The following is a 23,017-nucleotide window of genomic DNA, read 5'->3' on the forward strand; positions in this document are numbered from 1 at the left end:
ATTCAATGGGGCCAAAGGGAGAGAAATGTTCGTGATATTTACCCTTGGGGCTTCTTTTTAAGTAGACCTGTAGAATTTTCAAAAGAAGATTACAAAAAAAAAAATAACGACGTGTTAATAATATTAAACTTTAGGTAAAGTGAGAAGACAAGTGAAAAAACAGTAACGCGTCGTTCAGGTAGCGGTCGTGTTTTATACCTTCATTTGATTGGCCGCGGTGTTCAGTGTTTCAACATGAATATTTTCGTGCGACTGAATCGAATGAGCCGATGGTTCAGGTTATGACAGATATGCAGATAAAAGGATACTTGCTCTCTATTGCATGTAATCCACTGCTGATAAAAGACCACTGTTTGTTAGGCTTGGCTGAACGCGTGGGTTTGATCGTGCGATACGGAAAATTTTGAAATGTAGTTCTGACGAAGGCGAATCTGGTAGAAAGAAACGGAAATAATGCTCCGGTGGGTTCTGGCGGATCTCCAATCAGGAGATCAGTTATTATATGACAATCGTTGCTTATTCGTAGTTAAATAACCTAAGAAATCATTTCATACCGAGATACATGTCTCTGTAAAAACTTTTGACAGCGCAAATGAAACTGAAAGCTAAGTATAGATCTAGTGTGACGAATGTGTTATTTTACTTTTTACAAGAACTGTACCTGAAAGATGCATATTCTTTTTACCATAACACACTTTAGAGTAATAAACCAAGTGACGGTAGTAATGTTCCGACCTCATCATGCCTTTATATCGTAGCCATGTTGGTTTTAGCAACGCGAATATGAAAAGACTGCAGTGGCATGATGTTCATACCAGATTTCATGAAAATCCGCCCGTTTGCTCATGACTTGTTTCGTGAGATCAAATACACACCGGTGAGTAATACTTGGACCATTTAAAGAGTGTCTGGACTTTGTGAGTTACGTAGCTTTAAATAAAATTGAACTCTAATTATAAAAAGCAAATAGATAAAGATTTGAGGGAGGAGCGTGTGGACTATTTAATTTGCTCTGAAAGGGCTGATAAAAATTACGAGAACTTCAGTAAAGAGAGCAGATAACTTGAACGAGTTTCAAACTGGGTACCTCCCGACTGCATGTCAGTGAACAAGGGGATAGAAACAGCGTGTACCTACATGACTGACAAACTATTTTATGCAAAATCTTGTAAAGAAGGCTAGAAATTTACCTTCTGTGAGGGTAAAAACCACCACACATCTTATGATATCTTTCATTCCTTTCTTCAAAAGATCAACTCAATACTTTTTACTTTAAGCGGTTTCATAGCTTATAGATTACATACGGAGTAAAATAACGCAATAAATCTGCAGCAGTGCGGCTTACCGACCATTTTCTGATACAAACATCCCTTCCATATGCACCCCCTCTGCCCCTCCTTGCTGTCAGTCATTCATCACCCCAAAGATGTGAGGGGGTGCATTCCGTGTGGATTCACCAGCCGCCAAACGAACTATGCCATAGGATTTTCCCTCCGTGATCGTCTTGGAATGCAGAGGCCGGAAGCATTCCGGTGTTCGAGGGTTAGATCAACATTGGCAGAATCGGATCTGCTCTTAGTGGGTTTATATCTGTCAGGGACTAGTGAGGGAGACACCGCTAGCTAATGGGGTAGATTCTGTTTGCTTCTTTGACAACTATTGCAAACATTACTCCACGTGGACATATTTGTACAGGATATTCAAATATTAGAGACATGAATCTTGTCCCGCTCAAACACGGCGAAAGAAGGAAAAAAGAAATAAGACGAACATTTTACGAATTGTTTACGTGAATGTATAAAGGGCATAACAATCAGTATAATCGGAAATTGATTACATTAAGAAAAATAAGTGATTGATAAGGGACGGAATGAGTGAATGAGTGGACATCTGTAACCTTCTTCTCTGTGAAGAATTTGCCTAAATAAACATAAAACGTTTCTGTGAATTCAACAAGTATTAATAGGCCTATTTAATTACATCTCTTAAGCAGATAGTTATAAAAATACACAAAATAAAGGTAAAATATACCAATAATAATTATAGCAGAAAATTATTTTTAAACGATTGAAGAGAAGAGTAATTTCAGATTCAAAGTACAGTTTTCTAAGATTTAACATCATGAATATATCTCATCACAGTGTAAAATGACAAAAACTAATAAAGGAACACATAGAAAGATATGGGGATAAAAATGATACAAAGGCAGAGAGAATTAAATAAAAGTAAGACTGAATACAAAGGTTAAAATATAAACAAGAGGATATATAAATAAAATTAGGAATAGGATAAGATATTAGTTTAACTTAACAATGGAATAGCAGTAATGACAGTCTCTGTTAACGTAGCCCACTAACTTTACCACTGTGGCCTGTAACAAGTGGCACTCATGGTCACAAATGACCCTCCACGCACGCACCTACTTACAGACACAGCGCGTCACCACACAAACAAACAAATACACGACTTAGCGTTAGACAACAAAATGGTTTCAAACGTAGGACGTGAAAAAGTGGCCTGAAGTCCTAACTCAGGCACAAAAACCTAACACGCGAAACTTTTTAACCTCGATTTACTATGGTTGTTTTACTGTTACAATCAAGTAGAAAGTTCTTTATTTTTATTTTAACGAAACACGTTAGGCGCCATGATTTGTGTGTTTAACAACTTAATGTTACGATACAAACTGCTGTAAAGGTCTGTTCTAGACGGAACGTCCTCTGTAATCGCTGATTGCTTCTAGTTTGCGCTACATTTTGTGCCTAGAATGAAAACTGGTCGTCAAAATGGGGAACCTACCAGTGGCCTCATGTTAACAAGCGCATTACAGGGTGTTTCGAAACAAATCACGTCTTATGAGATGTTAGGGCTTTCACAGCGGACCACATAGCACGGTGTAAAAATAGTTAGTAGTACCGACGTTTCGACAGAATTCCTTTCTCGTCCCTTTTAGTTAAAGTATAGAAAAATTTATATAAAAATGTAGCCGAGGAGTGGGCAATTTCTTGACTAGCCGACGGACTATTAGATCCTCAAGAATGGAATCGCTTCGGTGACTAACCAAAGTCACGGAAGACGAGAATCATGACGAATTTCAGGATCAGTAAACTTAGGCGTAGTAAAAATAAATCTGTATGCCATAAAATGTGTTTACGATTCATCATTTTAACACTGAGTTGATAATTTAGATGTAACATGCGTAAAATTAATATTGTTGCAAATCTTTAACTTTCGAGAGCCAGAGGTACAGGTTTCTTTCACTGATCAATTTACATCAGGGTTTTGCAACGACAAACCTCGTGTGTAGCATCGCAAGGGTTAAAATATTACAATATAATTCATTCACGAAAGTTAAGAATTTTCAATTACTTTATTTCTTAACTTCTGGTGGAGTTCATAAAAGGGCCATATCCAAGACAAAATCTTCCAGCCTGAAGAAAAATAAATAAATAATGTAACAGAAAGTCGATAGGAAAATCGTGGACGTTTTTGAGCGTGCAACACGAAAAATCACGTGCAGTGTGAAATAGAGGCAGCCCCCTGAGCGGAGAGTGGGCGATTGTCCACGTTCAATAATTTATATCTAATTTACTATTAATACGTCAAACCGAATATAACGGACTCCACACTCAGTTCTAGGCGTCTGAAAAATAAAGGAACTGAACATACAGGAAGTAATTCATGAGAGAAAGAGAGAAACACGTTAAGAAATGTACGCTTAGCGTACGAATTACGTAGAGTTCGCCAGAATCTGACCTTTTACCTTTGAGAATATCGTCTGTGACGTCAGCGTTATTTGGGTCAATTAGAATTTTTTCTACGCGGTGTGCCGATTGCCTGTCCGACTCATTGGTGACGTCACACCGGAATATTTTCCGGCTATCCGCTCGTAGTTATGCGATCGATTTCGACTTCCCACTTCGAAATTATCCAGTTTTCGATTCCCCGGACGGGAATTCCCAAACCAATCACTTGTAGGGTTTCATGTAATGTGTCTGGTATGATTGAACGTTGTTAAATTAATGTAGAATAACAAATTTTATAAAATCCCCTTCAGTCGTTCTAGAGTTGTTATATACGGACAGACAGACGCCTATTTTTGTAATTTATAGTTGCGAACGCCCCTAAAATGGGAATAAAGTAAAATAGGAACAAGTTTAAAAAAGATATCAGATAAAGAGCAGTTTACAGTAGCACTCCAACAGCAGATGTCCCGATATGATATGTCTAACACACGAGAAGTATTAACTTGTCGACTGTAGTAATTTGTTTTTATGTTACGTAATGAATCATTCTGGTAAGACGAGCTTCCATTTGGAAACTCGCTGTCTATCACATCCATCTACATTATTAATGCGCGCTATATTTCAGAAATGCTGATTTACAGACCTTTTTACGTGCTGTACATTGGGAAATTAGTTCCGATTATTTCATTCGTATGCTACTTAGGTATACATTACAAGTTTCTAAAACTATGAAACGTGAAATGACATCAAAGAAACAAATGGATATAAGATACACGCCCTATTTTATTTTACTAGTCTTGAAATGATAAAAACATATTTATCCGGGAAACCCCTTCAAGATTGATACGGATCTCAGGCAGTGGCCGTGCGTCTGTCTTATCACATTGTATACAATCAGGGGCAGAACAATAGCTTTATCCTTTTCGGAAATTTGTATTTTAAAAGCAGACGTAATCTATAGTAGAATATAGATATATGTACGTAATAAATTTAAAAAAATGCCCCCTCCGAGGGTCTCCTCAACCGTTATATATTGGAGTGGAGTAACACCGACAGGTAATAGTAGGTCTAAAGCCAACGCTGAGGTCCAGACGAAGTATCTCCAACTCGTGTTATCAGCGTTTCGAAGCACTGGTATGTATTTCCTGTCTTTTAAACAATAGAATCTATGATATTCGTGGTTTTAATACCGTGTGTACTTGTCGGTAGGTACCAACGTTCCGGAGGAAAATATTGTCTCGACTTTTAGTCCTGAAGACGGATACACTGCATCTACGTACTTATACGAGGGTCGCTCATTAAATAATGCCCCACATTTTTTTTCTCAGCCAATAATGAAGATAGAAAAGTGCACTTTTACATGCTTGAGATTTGATGTTTCTCGCGTTCGTGTACGGAGTTTCAAATGATTCCAACCGATAGCGGAGCTGTAGTGAACTGTTAAAATGGCGTCTGTGAACGACTCTCGTTACAAGCAACGAGCTGTAATTGAATTCCTTGTTGCTGAAAAAGAAACTGTGGTGAACATTCATAAATGTTTGTGTGCTGTGTATGGAAGCTGTGCAGTCGATAGGAGCACCGTTGGTCGCTGGGCTAAGAGAGTTAAAGCTTCAGGAAGTGAAGAAACCGAGCTCCATGATCTGCCGCGCTCTGGGCGTCCTGCCACAGCCACCACTCCAGACATGTTGAACCGCGCGGATGCCATTATTCGTGAGGATCGGCGCATCACAACTCGACAATTGGCCCAACAGCTTTCAGTCAGCAATGGAAGTGTAATTGCAATTATCCGGGCTCTTGCATATTCGAAGGTGTGCGCAAGATGGGTTCCACGAAGTCTCACAGCAGACCACAGGATTCAAAGGAAAACAATTTCTTCTGAATTGTTGGAAGCGTTTTGATGCTGAGGGATCATTACAGGTGACGAAACCTGGATAAACCACTTTGAGCCGGAGACAAAAAGGCAGTCAATGGAGTGGCATCACCCTCAATCACCGAGAAAGAAGAAATTCAAGACAACTCCCTCCGCCGGAAAAGTCATGATGACTGTCTTTTGGGACAGTGATGGGGTCATTCTTGTGGATGTAATGCCAAGAGGTGCGAGACGCGTACATCGGGACCCTGAAAACCCTCAAGAAGCGTTTCCGACGAGCTCGGCCTCACAAGCATCCAGCAGAAATTTTGCTCCTGCACGACAATGCACGCCCTCACACAAGTCCGAGAACCCGGGAAGAAATCACCAAATTGGGTTGGACGGTGCTGCCCCATCCACCCTCCGACTTTCATCTCTTTGGGCCACTCAAAGATGCTATCCGCGGAACAAAATTTGAAGATGACGAGAGCGTGATTCAAGCAGTGAGGACATGGCTACGTTCACAGGACAAGAGCTGGTACCGGCAAGGCATGCACGCACTTGTTCCACGATGGCGTAAAGCCGTACAAGTTGATGGGGACTATGTGGAAAAATAGTATGTGTAAGGGAAACATTGATTTATATTGTCACTAAATTTCAGCCATCTTGAATAAATATATTCTGAGGAAAAAAATGTGGGGCATTACTTAATGAGCGACCTTCGTAGTTTATTTCAAGTGCAATTTTCCGTTTTCGTACAAATAAAATAACTCACTAAAAGTGAAATCATGCAGAATATGAATTTATGCAGTAATTGCATGATGTAGATAAAGTTTCGAGGAATTTAAGTATTTCCTTATCTCAAGTTCTCTTCCATATAGGCATTTCTTAAACTGGTTTATGAACAAGAAAGAACCTACAGATTCAGATACGCTCGTAAATGATCGTCTCTTCCCATTATAATGAGAATTAGGTATATTCTTAGGTACAGATGCCCGACCTCAAAACGATAACTTACAGTAGCTGAAGTGCGGGATCTTGTATCAATGTCCCATACTTAAAATCGCTATATCAAATGTTTCATAAAATACAGATATACAGCAATACTTAAATGTCAAGTTCTGGAAAAGAGAAGCCGAATCACAACGCTTTACGCTTTCGTCATAAGTTTCGGACTAGTAGACATTACTAGTCTGAATTAATTTCACTTACACAAACGAATTAGGAATGAAACTAGCAATTTAAAGCAAGATATGCAAATAGAAATTTTAATTATACACTGAGTACCCATGTTCTCTTTCAACTACAATTTTCTTCTCTTACTACGCATTAAAACATGTATATCAAACAGCGTGGCTGTGATACCGGCACAAAAGGGAAGCAATTTGAAAGCATTGCTTCACGAAATAAGAGTTGCAATTTTGATGAACTGTGCTGTCAACCAGTAAACAGAACTGCTGCAACTGTACTACTCTCTAATCCCCTGCAAAGTAGGCCGAACACAAGACAATATTTCAAATCGCTTCGCTGTAGTAGACATTTTGCAGCCAACTCGTGCACCGTTGCCACTTAAAAAGATTGTTTACTTTCCTTAAGGCTCTTCGTCGTTTTCACTTACATCCGAATATTCTCCTCGGATAGAAGTTTGATGAATTTAAGAATCGGTAACGAGCAAGTACATAATCTGTACTCTTCACTGATTATCACAATAATTAAACCCAGAAACAAGGAACGTAGTACACACGCGGAAATAAAAACAGGACACAAACTCTCAATAAATCGGACATCTTAAATGACTTTGCTGAACAGGGAAAAATAATATTAAAATTACTAAGATGGTAAAGTTGCGTCATATTGTGATATAATAAGTATATATTAAATTTTGTCCGTCTAATCACAATAATTCTTATTAAATATTAAAATATTACAATAATTAACATTTAAAATATTTAAAATATTAAATGATGTTCTTTATCGAAATTTAGGAACTGAAACATGTCGTGAAACATGAAAAATGATGGTCTAATGTAAATCGAATGTTTCGATAAATAACATAATTTAATATTTTAAATATTTTAAATGTTAATTATTGTAATATTTTAATATTTAATAAGAATTATTGTGATTAGACGGACAAAATTTAATATATATTAAAATTACTCTTGAAGAACTGGCGCGTGAAAATTTAGAGACCCGCTAAGCAACTATTAGCTTCTGAAAAATATCCTATACCATGAAGTTCGTTCAAATATTACTGCGTTAGTGCTGTTTAATTTACATACCAAGGCAATGCGTCTGGAGATATGGTCTTCGGCTATACTTATCTTAGAAAATGAAACACAAACCTGTGCATGCTGTAATTTACAATTTCTGAGTTAAATAAAAATGTGTTATTCACAACACACATATCCCTCCATTATCGCATTCGGTAGAATGTTTCACAGTTCAGCCTGATTAATACGCGTTTCGTTAGTCGCATTTGTAACATAAACCTCTTTTTTCAACTTAATTTAATACAATCTATAGTTATTGTGATTCCGTAAATATATAACTCAGAGTTATTGGAAATCTCACAGAAACTTAATCGGGAGTTGCAGTCTACCGTCCCTTAATATCGGACACACAACACATCACTTACAACCCGATATAAAACATCCAAGCACAGCCTCCAAATTTAAAGGAAGAGACAAAACTTAAAACCAAACAAATCAATATACGCAACGCAAGATGTACAACAGTTTTTAAAATTGATAGACCTGATGATGATGTAATACACATTGAAACATGTCGTCAATACAAAAAATGTAACAAGATACAGTATCTACTGTGAATGTTATAATTTTAAGTAATTTTAAACAACATTATTTTAAGTTTGTGTATAGACGGAAAATAAAATATTGGAGTAATAAAAAATAATTAAAATGCACTTCATACAGCCACAAATACTGCTGTTGACAAAAATAATTAACAGTAAAGACGCTCACTGCACACAAGCATGAATTATTTTCCTTTTATTTCGTTAAATATAAATCATATCACAGAATGTTTCAAATATAAGCTGTCAATTTTACTACGCTCAACTTTTTATATCATGCAGAACACGTAATTTATTGTACGATGAAATAATTCTTAAAATTTTACAAAGTACTAATTTAGCTGAATATAACGTACGGATTCTACTGGACTGAGCAGGACAAAATTAATTTCGCTTAACTTTCAGTGTAGACCATTCATATCGAACTTCATGAATAGCCAGTAATTTGTTGATCATATAAAACTTTCCGGCGGACAGACACACAGACATTGATACTGTGAGTTCAGACACGTAGTGCAAAGAATTTATAACTCCATGACGCATAATTCTTATCGAGGAAAAATAAATTCCCAAACGTTCGCTACAGTTTTAGCAAGTGTCCCCCAGCGGATATCTTCATACACTCATACCTTATTTCCTTACGATCAATTTTAATAATGTCTTCCTTTATTATCCTAATTCTTACAATTGGTTCTTCCCTTAAGGGTCGTCACCTAATATTTCGTGAAGACTATGAATTATAGAGTTCCCAATTATGCAATTGGTCTCATCGCAAAAGAAATATAGAATACCAATTCTTCATTTGCTTTAACACAATGGGCGCTGTAAACGTTCTCAGAGTTTTATTAAAATTGTTCATTCATGATGAGAAAATTAAGTTGAAGACGGAAAATTTTCTAACGTGCATTTATTGAATTCGACGTATCCAAAGCTGGATTTACTGCCATCTTCGGGCGGTCGGATGACCATGGTCACAAAGTTTCCTGTAGTAACAGCCCTGAGATAGAACCCAGTTACGGTTTAAACTCAGGCCACATTTGTTAAGCGACTGACGAAAACCAAGAAATTTTCTGTTCAATCGAATGGAATAGCTCATGAATGAACGTCAGAGAGTTTAACTACTTGGCAATTATAATGACCAATAGTGGTCGTCAATAAACATGATTTTTCTCGTGATTGGAACATAGAAATGTCAGGTTCGTTACAAAACCAACTTCTGAGATTAAATCCACTTAGAAAAATTGTGATAGTAGGGATATTTTATTGGCAGGTGACTAGATTAGTTGAAAAGTACAATCAATACAGTAACTCAAACACAGACAATTCTTAACATTTTTCAAGCAGACTACAAGAAATAAACGTCAAACCTGTGACCCAAAACACAAGACGTTCTTCAATTTTCCAAGTACAACTTTATTTTCTTTAGATTATCGACACGTAAAATTTCTGGGAACATGGTAGTGTCAAAAGATCATCATGAAGTTTTGTCTATATTCACCGTAGTACCACAGAAGAACATGAGCCGGGATAGCTCAGTCAGTATAGTGACTAGCTAAGGGCTGGACGGCCGGGATTCGATCCCCGACGGGGGCAGAGGATTTTTCCTCTAGCCTCTGCGTACAGACCGGCTCTGGGGCCCACCCAGCCTCCTCTACAATGGGTACCGGGGTCCTTTCCCGGGGGTAAAGCCGGCCGGGGCGTGATGCTGACCACTCACCCCCATCTAGTGCCGAGGTCAAGGAAGGGAGGAGCTATACCTCCTCTCACCCCAAACGCCTACATGGCGTATAGTGGGACAAACTTTACTTTACTTTTACCACAGAAGAACGCTTAGTATTTTAAGCAGAGAAAAACTGTTACTCTCTTAGACCAGCACCCAATTCTCAAGACCCCAAAGACTCAAGTCCCAAAGACCACCCATTGTCAGTTCTTTTCGTAAAAAGTCTTATATTTATTCGTAGCCACCGTAAGAAGGCTATATTCTGGATCAATAAAGACGTGTGCATTTGTTAAGATAACATTTTACGGTAAAACGTCTCAAGACGAGACGAAATAAGAAAGGTAAACATTAGCATACTGATTTTGCCTCGATTTTATATTACATATGTTTATTTTAGAAAAAGCAGAATACAGAATATTGCATATGGGGCCCCGATAGCTGAAACAAGAAATGTATGAGATTTGTATGGCTGTATTCCGGAAACCGGCCATATACATAACCGATATAAGAGCTGACGGTATCCTAATAAATCGGCACGTAGTCTTCTGAGTTATATTTTGTAAAAACGTCTACCCACAAGATTGAAGCTGTAGGTTCATCCTTAATATCATAATCATCTTCTACAGTCCATCGTGTAATATTGTTGTACATTCTACACAATAGGAAAATGAAGTAGCGCGTTTCTCCGAAACGTCGAATGCATCTTTCAAGTACACATAACATAAAAGTACAGGAGTCAACAGTGAAAGACCACCTTGAAAACGTTAAATATTAAACGAAATAATAACATCAATCTTTTGATAAATAAGATTGGATTAAACTAGCTCCGGGTCATATGACACGATATGTTGTTGGCAGATTTGACCTTCTGGGTCACACTGCAGCATAGGTAGCCACTTGTAATTGACGTCAAAAAACATTTCTTGTAAACGCATAAAATGAGTGCGTTATGTCCCTCTTGCAGTATATGTAATTTTAACGATCACGTACAACTGGCATTTGTCACCTGGAAATGACGGATTGCAATAACATTTTGAACGCGACTGTTTTCATATATATTCATACAGTATCAGATTAACTTACTGTTATAAAATGCGAGACGTCAGGGCACAAAGAAATCAAAGGACGCTTACTGAAAAATGGAGGTATGTCTGTCCTCTGAAGACAAGAATCCTCGCATATAATATCTGCATTTTTAAGACAATATCATGCAAGGAGAACTGTGTGTCCAAGCAGTTACAAGTTTTTCGTTTCTGCTGTACGATCTTGTAAGAAACAGGCCAAACATATTTACTCAAGATAATCGCATTCATAAACGCTGCAGATACCACCAACTCGCTCCATTCTGACTTAAAACAGTCTACATCACAAATATCAACTGATTATGACTACTTAAGAAAATAATTGCTGTTTATTCTGATAATCGCACAACATCCATAAATACTCTGTGTGTGTAAAACGCGTGATGAAGAAGGTAATGTCACCGAGTTTCTTTCAAAAGGTTCTGGCATAATATTACATACTTCATCATAAGTTTATTATATGCTTTGTACTTGTCACAAAAGCCCAACTACAACAACAAATTAATAGTCTCCAAGACGAGACGAGTAAAATTAACTTTGTTACCATAAAACCAAAAATAAATCTTGCTGTATGAGTTATACAAATTGCGGTACATAAATGGATGTCATTTATCATTACGGATAAGCAAAGATAATGAAGCAGTTAGTGTAATTACATAAAGAGACGACGTAATGCATTACGTGTACCAGGAGACATGCCTGCAAGAAATCGATACGTTTTTAGTCAAGAGATAAATTTGATGTACTCGACATAACATACAGATAATAATACCAATTTGATAACAACACAATTTATTATATTTATATTTATATGTTAACTGCTATTTCCCATATCATGATGATTCATTTTCAAATTAAATTTTCTTTGGATAACGTCGGCATTCACAGATGCAATTTCACCGAAATTAAATATAAGCCGAACATGGAAAAATATCGAGGAAAATCAAGGAAGGTGTGAAGTTATCCGAAATTATAAAAGTACGGAACCGATAACGGGAAGGCGGGAAATACGTAATTCACCGTTTTATTTCAAATAAGTTTGTAGCCAGTCTTTTACAACAACAAGCATCCAAGCTTTTTCTGAATATTATTAAAGTTACAGGTCGGTGAATAAGGAGGTTCAGAAAATGGGGTTTTAGGTCCACGGATAAGACGAGAAAAACTCCGTTTGATTTATCCTACCATTCAAGCAGTTCTACTGGAAGTTTAAATATTTATTATTTCAGAATTAATTATAAACAGATGTGGGGAGTTACTATAAACACGCGTACTAGTAAAATGAGTGCTGTTAAAACGTTGTTAAGCTCCAGACCTTAAGAAATATAAAAGGTACCAGTGCAACGCTAAGTGCTTCTCACTTTTTGCTAATCTTTAATGAACACCGAAGACTTCAAATTCTCTTTAATCGCTAGAACATGAGCGTAAAAAGTGCGCGTTCGGTTTTGAGTGCATACGTTAAAACGACGTCTTTCTTGCGAGTTCACGGATTACATTTAACTGATGCACATTTACTGAAAATACAAACACATTTTTTTTAAAAACCTAATAATAACACAGACATCGGACTGTAATACTTAAACATTTAAAATATTTTACATAAATGTCATGAAAAAATCATAAAGCATAATTTATGCCATGTATAATTTTATTTGAGAAAATCTATACCAATGATATTACACGCTCTCAGTGTGTAATTGGCTGTTTTCCAGGATTTTACGACGTGTAGTGTGACATACGTTTATCAAAACGTCCGTCATCAGGTCACTCTGATGATGGAGGCAGTAAGGATCTCTGAAACGTCGATAAACTACCAGACTACACGACGCATATCGTAAAAGACATTCTTCAGAACAGATACAGCTCTATGCAAGTATCACGTAAATAAAGGACATCTTTCGACTGGTGTTTAGTAAACAGCTAGTTCCGTTGTTATCTTACTACGGTAACGCAACATTTTTAGTGTCGATAAGTTAAGAAGTTCGGAAGCTCAGGAATGACGCAGACACAACTAATGTACTTGCAAAACGCATTCAATCTCTAAATGTCTCCTAAGATGAAGAAAACAACGAACAATATAAATGTGCATGTTACAGACTATTACTAAAAGCTTGGAATTTCTTGGACATTCTGTATATTATTACTTACTGTCTCTGGCTGCATCCGAACTCGCTGCTAATGCGAAGATTACAAGAAGTCGAACTGCGATAACTGAGTAGTTGAAATACATCCTGTTACTTGTTGAGGTACCAGTAGCCCTGTCTTCAGGTCCAAGAAGAATTCTCTTACAAAATGGTGGCCGAGTCACACTGAACGATTGAATTGCACCCCGTCACAAAAAACACGACAGAATATAAAAAAAGATTCTTCCGTTTAATTATATCTTGATATCAACACCGTAGCACATGCAAATTCCACTTTTACATCTGTAGTTACTTGTCTGTAAAAAAAAATACAACTCTCCACTACTGTGCGAAAAATTCCTGTTTAATTACTATTACAGGCCTTTCGCTTTAATAATTCACTTGAAACGCGTAATACGGAACTACAGGAAAAACTCTGTTAGAACAGTTCGGACACTGAGAATTGTTAATTAAAACACGTACATATCTTTGTTACAAAAAGAGTTCACTAATATTTCAGATGCGTTTGGCGAGGGAAAGTTGGTTGTATTATACATCCCGCTTTGCAGTAAAAACCACTCACTTTTTACTTGCAAGTAGGCCTAACTATCAATACAGTTCCTGAGTTGCTGAGTTCACCAGGTACGAATGATGTAACGACGATATTACTGTAACTTCATTTTTAATCACTCAAAACACTTATTTACTTTTAAATTTCTAGATTAACATTGAGAAATTACGAATTATGCAAAACACGGAATAGTATTCACTTTTATACATTGATAAATATTAAATGTTTAATAAAAGAAAACGATTTAATTTACTTTGAAAGTTTAAATTCAAGTACAGTATCATACAACTTAGCACTGAGACACTGACAGAGTATAATGTCATGTTTGTAATTCAAAACGTATTTCGTTACTTCACATCGACTAAACATAACCATTTCAGTTGACTGCAACATCTATTTTAGCGTGCAGTACGTAAGAATTTGATTTATCACACCTGTTCCTTCAGTCACTTATACACTCACACATCATTTAACCAGATCAGTTATTTAAATACAAATATAAGGTTCTCAGAGACACACGTCTTTCGTAAAAATATATCCAAAGGTTGAAACTTGCTCGTCAAATGAAACGCAGGTTCACACCAGAATACAACAAGTGACGTCATCACTCGTGCTGGCAGCCTCCTCTCGGCAAACTGAGTGCCTGACCGAGGCACAACCACTTAGATACCTGGCCGCGCAGCTTTGCGCATGCGTATTCTGCAAACACAAAATAATACATTTATTGTTACTGTCCTGTAGTTAAAACATCGAATTCTTTTGACGGTAACACAAAGTTACATTTTTAAATAACCTATATTAGCATAAATATTACAAAACTTTTTCGTATTAGCTTATGTCCTACACGCAGAATTACGACTCTAAAGAAGTTTTCGTATATATTTATAATGATTAATTCTTACTTTTTTAAACGTCAAAAGAATTCGGAAAAAACAGCTATGTCTCGCGTGGGATTCAAAACCACTATCGCAGTACTGGATCGGTCACAATGGTGCCTGTTACGTGCCTAGAAATTACCACAGACCGCAGTTAATGTTTCCCATGAATGAGCATTGGATGGGATGATGAATGTCCGACAAGGCAGATCTCTTACAGCGCCTCTTCGTTTAGAAAGAACGTTCACTTTGCGTGGGGACAGTACAAAACGGAGTGATTGAAGACAAATCTCCCGATCTTGGCGACCAGATCTCTAGGTGCGCAGAACCAGAATAAATGTTTATCTGCCTAATGTCAGCAATCCATCACTGTTACCAGAGCGCACTGAAGGAAGAAAGAGATTGCCTCCAAAGAAGAAAATGAAACGATTAAAGGATTACAATGCGACGTACAAAATTGGAAGCCATTTTAACACTGAAAAGTAATCAGAATTAAATGTATTTGTGCCAAAATTTATGCTAATCGGAAAATGCTTACTGTCACTCATTTGAGAACCTTCTATATACCCGCGTTCTATCTGAAAGCCAAAATGTTAAACCATAATAGACCTGAGTCAATATTTCCGTTGCTCCATCCATGCTGCGTGTACACTCATCACTGGGAATGAAATCTGACAACATTCCATCAAATTTATCAAACTAATCAGCCTGGAAAAGCCGCTGATACTGACTGTTATTCAGAAACGTAATTTCAGTCAATTCATTACGAGAGAAGTTGCAAATCGTGGACGACCACCGCTAGGTGTCGCGCAGGTAGTGCGCGCGTATGACGAAGCGCCGAGAATATCACGCTCTGTAGTTAGCCAAAATTATTATTTCGGGCAGTCTATCACTGCGTTTAAAACGTTACGATTATGCATACAGCAACATCATTACAGGGGCGCGGAATTCAAAGACACGACAATGGTATCAAAATGTAACCTGACCCACAAACCCCAGTAGTAACGTTAAACAATCCAATTAGGAATGGGTATTGTGTGCATTTTGGCGTAAAATTCTATGGGATTCTAATGAAAATTCCTAATGCCTATGTAAAGAAGAGGTGTTGTTTAATTATAGATTAAGCTCGCAAAGAAAAAAGATGAAAAATTGCATAAAACGTTTTAGTCATTAAACCTGAAGGGCACTTGGGAAATCAAGGCGTAGTTGAAATTACGCGTTAAATCCGATTTTAAAGACTGTACTGCATAATATACGGCGAAGGATAGGGCCCACTGACGAGACTTTCGAAGAATGTGACGAGATTTGCGATTTTAAAAATTATTCCGTTAAATTTGAGCAGACAAAACAGTCGAATGCTGTGCTCGCATCTTGCTTGCCCCCATTCGGTGTTTAATGCGCCCACCAAGTTCTCAAATTACACGCGATGTGAGACCCAGAACGTAACAAGATTTAACAAATTTAAAGTTTCAAATACCTACTTCTGTAGGCCCTATGGCAGTTTTATACTTCAATTAAATAAAGTGAAAATGTGTTTCAATAATATTCACATTTGTGTCTGCTTGCGGGAAAACAGACGAACGAAAAATATGTGCAGAGCTTAAGCTTAAAATTAGTAAAAGTAGGCGGTTGTGATTTTCACGTAAACACGATGGTTCCCAAAACAGTCGCCTGTTTGCCGAGCGGCCCTTATTAGACAAAGAGTTTGACAATCCTCATACAGAGGGATGGTCTCCGCGAACGAACAGTAGCAGATTGCAGACCTACGGAAACTAGGGACCTGTTAGGGACGGCTGTTGAAGCTAATAGAGACCTAAGTTTGGACGGAAAAAGAATTCTCCACCGTCGGATGACGGCGGTAATAAGAAACGGTTTTGAATTTTCAAAATTAGTGTTCATGCAAGAAAATTTGGCTTGCATTGTTGAAGTCCTAAGTTGTTCGTTCAAATATCTTCAGTTTGCGTCGATGCAAATCAGTGTTATGTGTTCGCGCAAGAAACTTCAGACTGCAATGGTAAGATTCTATATAAATGTCAATGTTCTAATTACAGTAAACGACCAAATGACGGAATCATATAATTTTTTAAAACTGATACAAATCAAGTACGTCCTTCAGATTCAGTGGAAAACTAATATGGCACTTGAAGCTCCGGGATCTTTTGGAAATGAATTCTCATCCGTCCCCTTATGACATCGAAAATCATAAAATGATTTGGGCTATCTATCGCGAATAAATATCAAGTTATCCCCTGTTGCTTTTCTCTGTACAGCTTCCAGGTTCAATATACTGTTTTGCCTATGTTCCTGTAGAAGCTTAATAAAATTCATTTGAAATGCTTTATTCCATATAAAACACAAACAGTTACTAATTAATTATGTGTTCGTCTCATAGGAAATTTGTTACACAAGCGGTGAATGTTTATTTTAATGAAAGTGAAACACGTATGCATGTTTGACTAAGGATTCATATTATGAAAGCAAGTACAATTACAATATTAAATCAAAATGTATACATTGTTAATATTTCAAAAATACTCCGAACCACGCAGAATATAAGAAATAAGGGATGCAAATCATACAACATGCCATAATTAACCACTACAGCATAATAATTTCGCCTGTTTTGACGCTGGAGAATCTTGTATAATACAGAGTTTCATCATTTACTTACCACAAATGCTGCTAAGATGATAATTTAATGATCAGGTGTGGAACAGGGTGTGTAGTACGGAAGGGGATTATAATAAATTTTACAAAATTTAGTTGAGGAACCTAATGGGGAAAGACATATTCGTAGATATGATGACAATGTTAAAATGAATCTTGAGGGAAAAGGTGGGATGTGGAATGGATTTATCTGGCTCAGAAATATTGTAAACTTGATATGAGCCCTCGAAGGTGAGGGATTTCTTGATGAGGCAGCAGGTGCGACAGCGCCTAACCGCGGTGTCCAGTTGCCCCTCAAAATAGAAACTTTGAATTCGTCACCGATATACTTCATAGCGTGTCAAAGTAAAGCATGGGTTTACAGATGCTTGAGTTACTTATAATTTTTTTTTCTGAGAGAAAAAGTGTGATAAAGAACACTAACTGGTTAGTCCTGTAAACGCCCATCCGATCCAAAACGAAAACAAAATGTCGCTGGTTTTACACAAGAACACAGAGCAGAGTGTTTACTGAGTATGCAAGACAGAAAATAGACATACGGACTTTCTGCAACTTTTCAGAAACAGAACAACAGATTGGTCACGCGTAGGTACATATGAGGTGCCTCTCACTCAAATTTGTTATGCAGAAAATGTGTGTCGGGGCGTAGGTTTATAACCTCCCGAATGCTAAATTTGACTACCGTGTTAATTTTAAAATATTAAATTTCCGAAATAAAAGATGTACATATACTAGAGATAAAATTAATTAAACTTACTATTTAATGAGAAGCTTGTTGTGTTGGACACTCAAATAGTCGGAGGAGCTGACGTGCAATAGAACAATCAGATAGGAAATATATACAAAGTTTTGGGAAGGAAACCAACTGTAAACCACACATACGGAATATCGAGAAAAATATTAATTTGTTTGTCGACTCTGAATATATAGGTCTATACGTCGTGTCGGATTAAATTTGAATACCATCATGAATAATGATTATAAAACAGAGCGTGACTGCCGTGGTCGATTTTAAGTTACCACACCAGGATCTACATAAACGGGTTGATAAAAACTATGAAAGGCATAAATCCAACACCTAACATTCAAAAACCGAGTTATCACCTAACTTTACGCTACAGTGTTACTGTCAACCTAACCGTTCAGTCACAATCCAGAATTTGTTGTAACTGTGCTAAAAGGAATTCTTATTTGTGATACCACATGAATAAAATTTAAAATTCAAGGATTCTGCATTGAATCTTGGCTAGCAGGGAAGGAGGGACAAGTTATTAAACCGAAACTTATGGAAATTGGACGTAAAAACCCGAACTGCATTTTCTTGGCTCAGCGTCACGTCCGCTTTCATTGTCACTGTTCCATCTCCTACTGTTGTCATCAGCGCCTAGTACAATCCCCCTACGACCCCAACAGCCAAGTGCCCGAATGTCAAATTGAAATTCTGGCAACTGTATTAAAATAAATCTACCAAAGTGTGCATCACATAAACACATATCTAGGACAAAGAAATAAGTTGGTGTAAGATTTGAGGTTTTCACAGCGGTGAGTATGAAGATTTCCGTCTTCTGGGTTATTGCGCTGTGTAGTCTGGCGATGTTAACCAACGTTTCGGAGGTCATACTGCCTCCATCATCAGAGTATAAAGATTTCGGTCTTCTGGGTTGTTGCGCTGTGTAGTCTGGTCGATGTTTACCAACGTTTCGGAGGTCATACTGCCTCCATCATCAGGACGATGAGTATGAAGATTTCGGTCTTCTGGGTTGTTGCGCTGTGTAGTCTGGTCGATGTTAACCAACGTTTCAGAGGTCCTACTGCCTCCGTCATCAGGGCGATGAGTATGAAGATTTCTGTCTTCTGGGTTGTTGCGCTGTGTAGTCTGGTCGATGTTAACCAACGTTTCAGAGGTCATACTGCCTCCATCATCAGAGTATGAAGATTTCGGTCTTCTGGGTTATTGCGCTGTGTAGTCTGGTCGATGTTAACCAACGTTTCAGAGGTCATACTGCCTCCATCATCAGAGTATGAAGATTTCTGTCTTCTGGGTTATTGCGCTGTGTAGTCTGGTCGATGTTAACCAACGTTTCAGAGGTCATACTGCCTCCATCATCAGAGTATGAAGATTTCGGTCTTCTGGGTTATTGCGCTGTGTAGTCTGGTCGATGTTAACCAACGTTTCAGAGGTCATACTGCCTCCATCATCAGAGTATGAAGATTTCTGTCTTCTGGGTTATTGCGCTGTGTAGTCTGGTCGATGTTTAACAACGTTTCAGAGGTCATACTGCCTCCGTCATCAGGGCGATGAGTATGAAGATTTCGGTCTTCTGGGTTGTTGCGCTGTGTAGTCTGGCGATGTTAACCAACGTTTCGGAGGTCATACTGCCTCCATCATCAGAGTATAAAGATTTCGGTCTTCTGGGTTGTTGCGCTGTGTAGTCTGGTCGATGTTTACCAACGTTTCGGAGGTCATACTGCCTCCATCATCAGGACGATGAGTATGAAGATTTCGGTCTTCTGGGTTGTTGCGCTGTGTAGTCTGGCGATGTTAACCAACGTTTCGGAGGTCATACTGCCTCCATCATCAGAGTATAAAGATTTCGGTCTTCTGGGTTGTTGCGCTGTGTAGTCTGGTCGATGTTTACCAACGTTTCGGAGGTCATACTGCCTCCATCATCAGGACGATGAGTATGAAGATTTCTGTCTTCTGGGTTGTTGCGCTGTGTAGTCTGGTCGATGTTAACCAACGTTTCGGAGGTCATACTGCCTCCATCATCAGAGTATAAAGATTTCGGTCTTCTGGGTTGTTGCGCTGTGTAGTCTGGTCGATGTTTACCAACGTTTCGGAGGTCATACTGCCTCCATCATCAGGACGATGAGTATGAAGATTTCTGTCTTCTGGGTTGTTGCGCTGTGTAGTCTGGTCGATGTTAACCAACGTTTCAGAGGTCATACTGCCTCCATCTTCAGGGCGATGAGTATGAATATTTCCGTCTTCTGGGTTGTTGCGCTGTGTAGTCTGGTCGATGTTAACCAACGTTTCGGAGGTCATACTGCCTCCGTCATCAGATTATGAAGATTTCTGTCTTCTGGGTTGTTGCGCCGTGTAGTCTGGTCGATGTTAACCAACGTTTCAGAGGTCACACTGCCTCCATCATCAGGGCGATTAAAAATATGAAGATTTCCGTCTTCTGGGTTGTTGCGCTTTGTAGTCTGGTCGATGTTAACCAACGTTTCAGAGGTCATACTGCCCCCGTCATCAGGGCGATTAAAAGTATGAAGATTTCCGTCTTCTGGGTTGTTGAGCTGTGTAGTCTGGTCGATGTTTACCAACGTTTCGGAGGTCATGCTGCCTCCATCATCGGGGCGATGAGTATGAAGATTTCTGTCTTCTGGGTTGTTGCGCTGCATAGTATGGTCGATGTTTACCAACGTTTCAGAGGTCCTACTGCCTCCGTCATCAGGGCGATGAAACGTTGGTTAACATCGACCAGACTACACGGCGCAACAACCCAGAAGACAACAATCTTCAAATCTGTTGGTTTTTGAATCCTAAAAATTATAATTAATTACCAAGGTTCTCTACAGACGAGTATTCAACAGAATGTCTGTCAGTTTCGCAGATGTGCCGTGTGCAGTGTTGGACTCCCCCTGGCGGAAGTAGACTTAGGAGCTACCGCGCCTCTAAACCCACAAACACACACATACTCCATTCGAAAACACGGACAGTATTTTAAAATATGCCACGGCCGTCTCCTTTTAAATCAATGACGTCGTCATTTGTGAACAACGTGATTTTCTGTCGGACCAAATCCAATATTCGAAAATTCAATTTTCAGTACAAAGTGGGATCCAATTCAAATGAGACAAGTTCTGAATTGTCCGTACTCCATTCGTGGAAACAAATGAGGCAAAGAAAGATTTTACTTATTAATATTTCAAACAAAAACTTTAATCCTGTTGGGACAAGACGCCTCAGTCATGTAGCAGGCAGTCGGTATTATAGCCGCTCAGTTTTATAGGAGCTTCGCTCCTTGGTAATCACTTGACTCTCTTCAGGGGTGTTAACGGTATGTAACTCCCGACAACGAGAGGCTTCCTTTATCGCTGAATATAATACTTTATTTATAAACAATTTAATTATATAAGAATGAATACATATGTGCAGATGATAATACTTGGCTTTAGCCACAAGACGATGATCTCAGAACTGTTGGGTTTGCGTGCGGCTACCTCAAAAGTTTGTTGAAGAGTCCCCTCTCAACCTATTTAATGCATAAGGTCCAGCAACATTATCTGCTGAGTCACAATGAATCATCAAGTCTAACTAACTTTCTACACATTTCCGCCATAATAATATGACACTTGGGACTACACCCAATTCACGACAGTTTATTGCCCAGGTGTAGAAACACAAGACTCCTGGGAACCGAAGGTCCTCGGACGTCTTTGTCTTAAACAGTTAGGTATATCGTATGCCATGAACTAGAAGTAAACATCCCAGTATTACCCTCCAAACACAACAACAAGTTAGAATTTTGAAACGAAAAGTAAAAAAAGAAATTCAGCCTAATAAAATAATAAAAGAACTAAATGGTAGGATCAAATTACCTCAGCAGAAGATGTAATTTGGACCGTTACAGTATTGATAAACAGTACTTTGTTGGACGTATGATTAAAGGCGGCTTTGCTCAAATGATAGGCTACTTGTGTCCACCAGAAAAATAGACAGACATGTCGGAGCTTTATTTTCATTGCACTATTCACAGCGGAGTACGGCACTGGCTTTATTTGCAGACAGAAAGAAAGAGAAACAAAGCAATGATGGAAAAAATCCAGCTGAAATCGCCGTGAATCGTTGAAATAAAATCTTTGTCCGTGTTAGTGCAGGTGATCATAGTTTTTCACCAAATGGCGGTAAAAATTAATTCCGCAATTTTTCAGAAACACGATGTGAACTGTGAACTTCTACGCAGTAACTAGTAACACTAAGTAACGGTTTACTTAAATAAACTTGAAACTGATATAAAAACATAGGAAAAAATTTTCTTATTCCTAATTCCAAGGAAAGTCACGAATATATATATATATATATATATATATATACATATATAATGTGTGTGTGTGTGTGTGTGTGTGAATTTTATAATCATAATGACATTTTGAATTCAAATCTGACAGAAGGGACAACAGACCTCAGTATGGGGCATACATGATGTTCCGGTGAGACGTTCTTAACTTGAAATCTAAAATTAGATACCTTGTTTTATTTCGTAACAACGGATTACGCCAACTTTGCAGACAGATGTCTGTACATACCCATGGTTCCTACTTATATCTGCATGTGAGAAATGGCGCAAATCATGCGTTATTTTCGGGTTAAGTGTTTCGCTGGAACCCGAAGGGATCTCTAGAGGATATAGGTGCCACATTAACAAGGGCAAATCAACTTTCGGTCCGTGAGCGTCTAATTTATAATCTAATCATTGAACTTCAAATTTTCATGGCAAGAGTGAGTGGTCAATACCATTTCACGGGAGAAAATACAACAGGAAAATTACGTAACAATCCCAAAACG

General features: G+C 38.1%; 1 protein-coding gene across 2 annotated transcripts in view; it reads right to left on the reverse strand.

Annotated features, from left to right (window-relative positions):
* LOC147870713 (paired box protein Pax-2-like) overlaps positions 1–22,508 on the reverse strand; it is a 120,317-nt gene extending 97,809 nt beyond the window's left edge. For both annotated transcript variants that reach the window (XM_087342110.1, XM_087342107.1), the window contains exon 1: positions 13,358–22,508. In XM_087342110.1, coding sequence (XP_087198236.1) covers positions 13,358–13,439 — 82 coding nt within the window. In that variant the 5' untranslated portion in view covers positions 13,440–22,508. The remainder of the gene's footprint in view (positions 1–13,357) is intronic.
* Positions 22,509–23,017: the final 509 nt, after the last annotated feature.

Source organism: Zootermopsis nevadensis, unplaced genomic scaffold (genome assembly GCF_977971745.1).
Source record: "Zootermopsis nevadensis isolate Lab colony 2312 unplaced genomic scaffold, Znev_1.0 Znev_ptg000210l, whole genome shotgun sequence".
NCBI lineage: Eukaryota > Metazoa > Arthropoda > Insecta > Blattodea > Termopsidae > Zootermopsis > Zootermopsis nevadensis.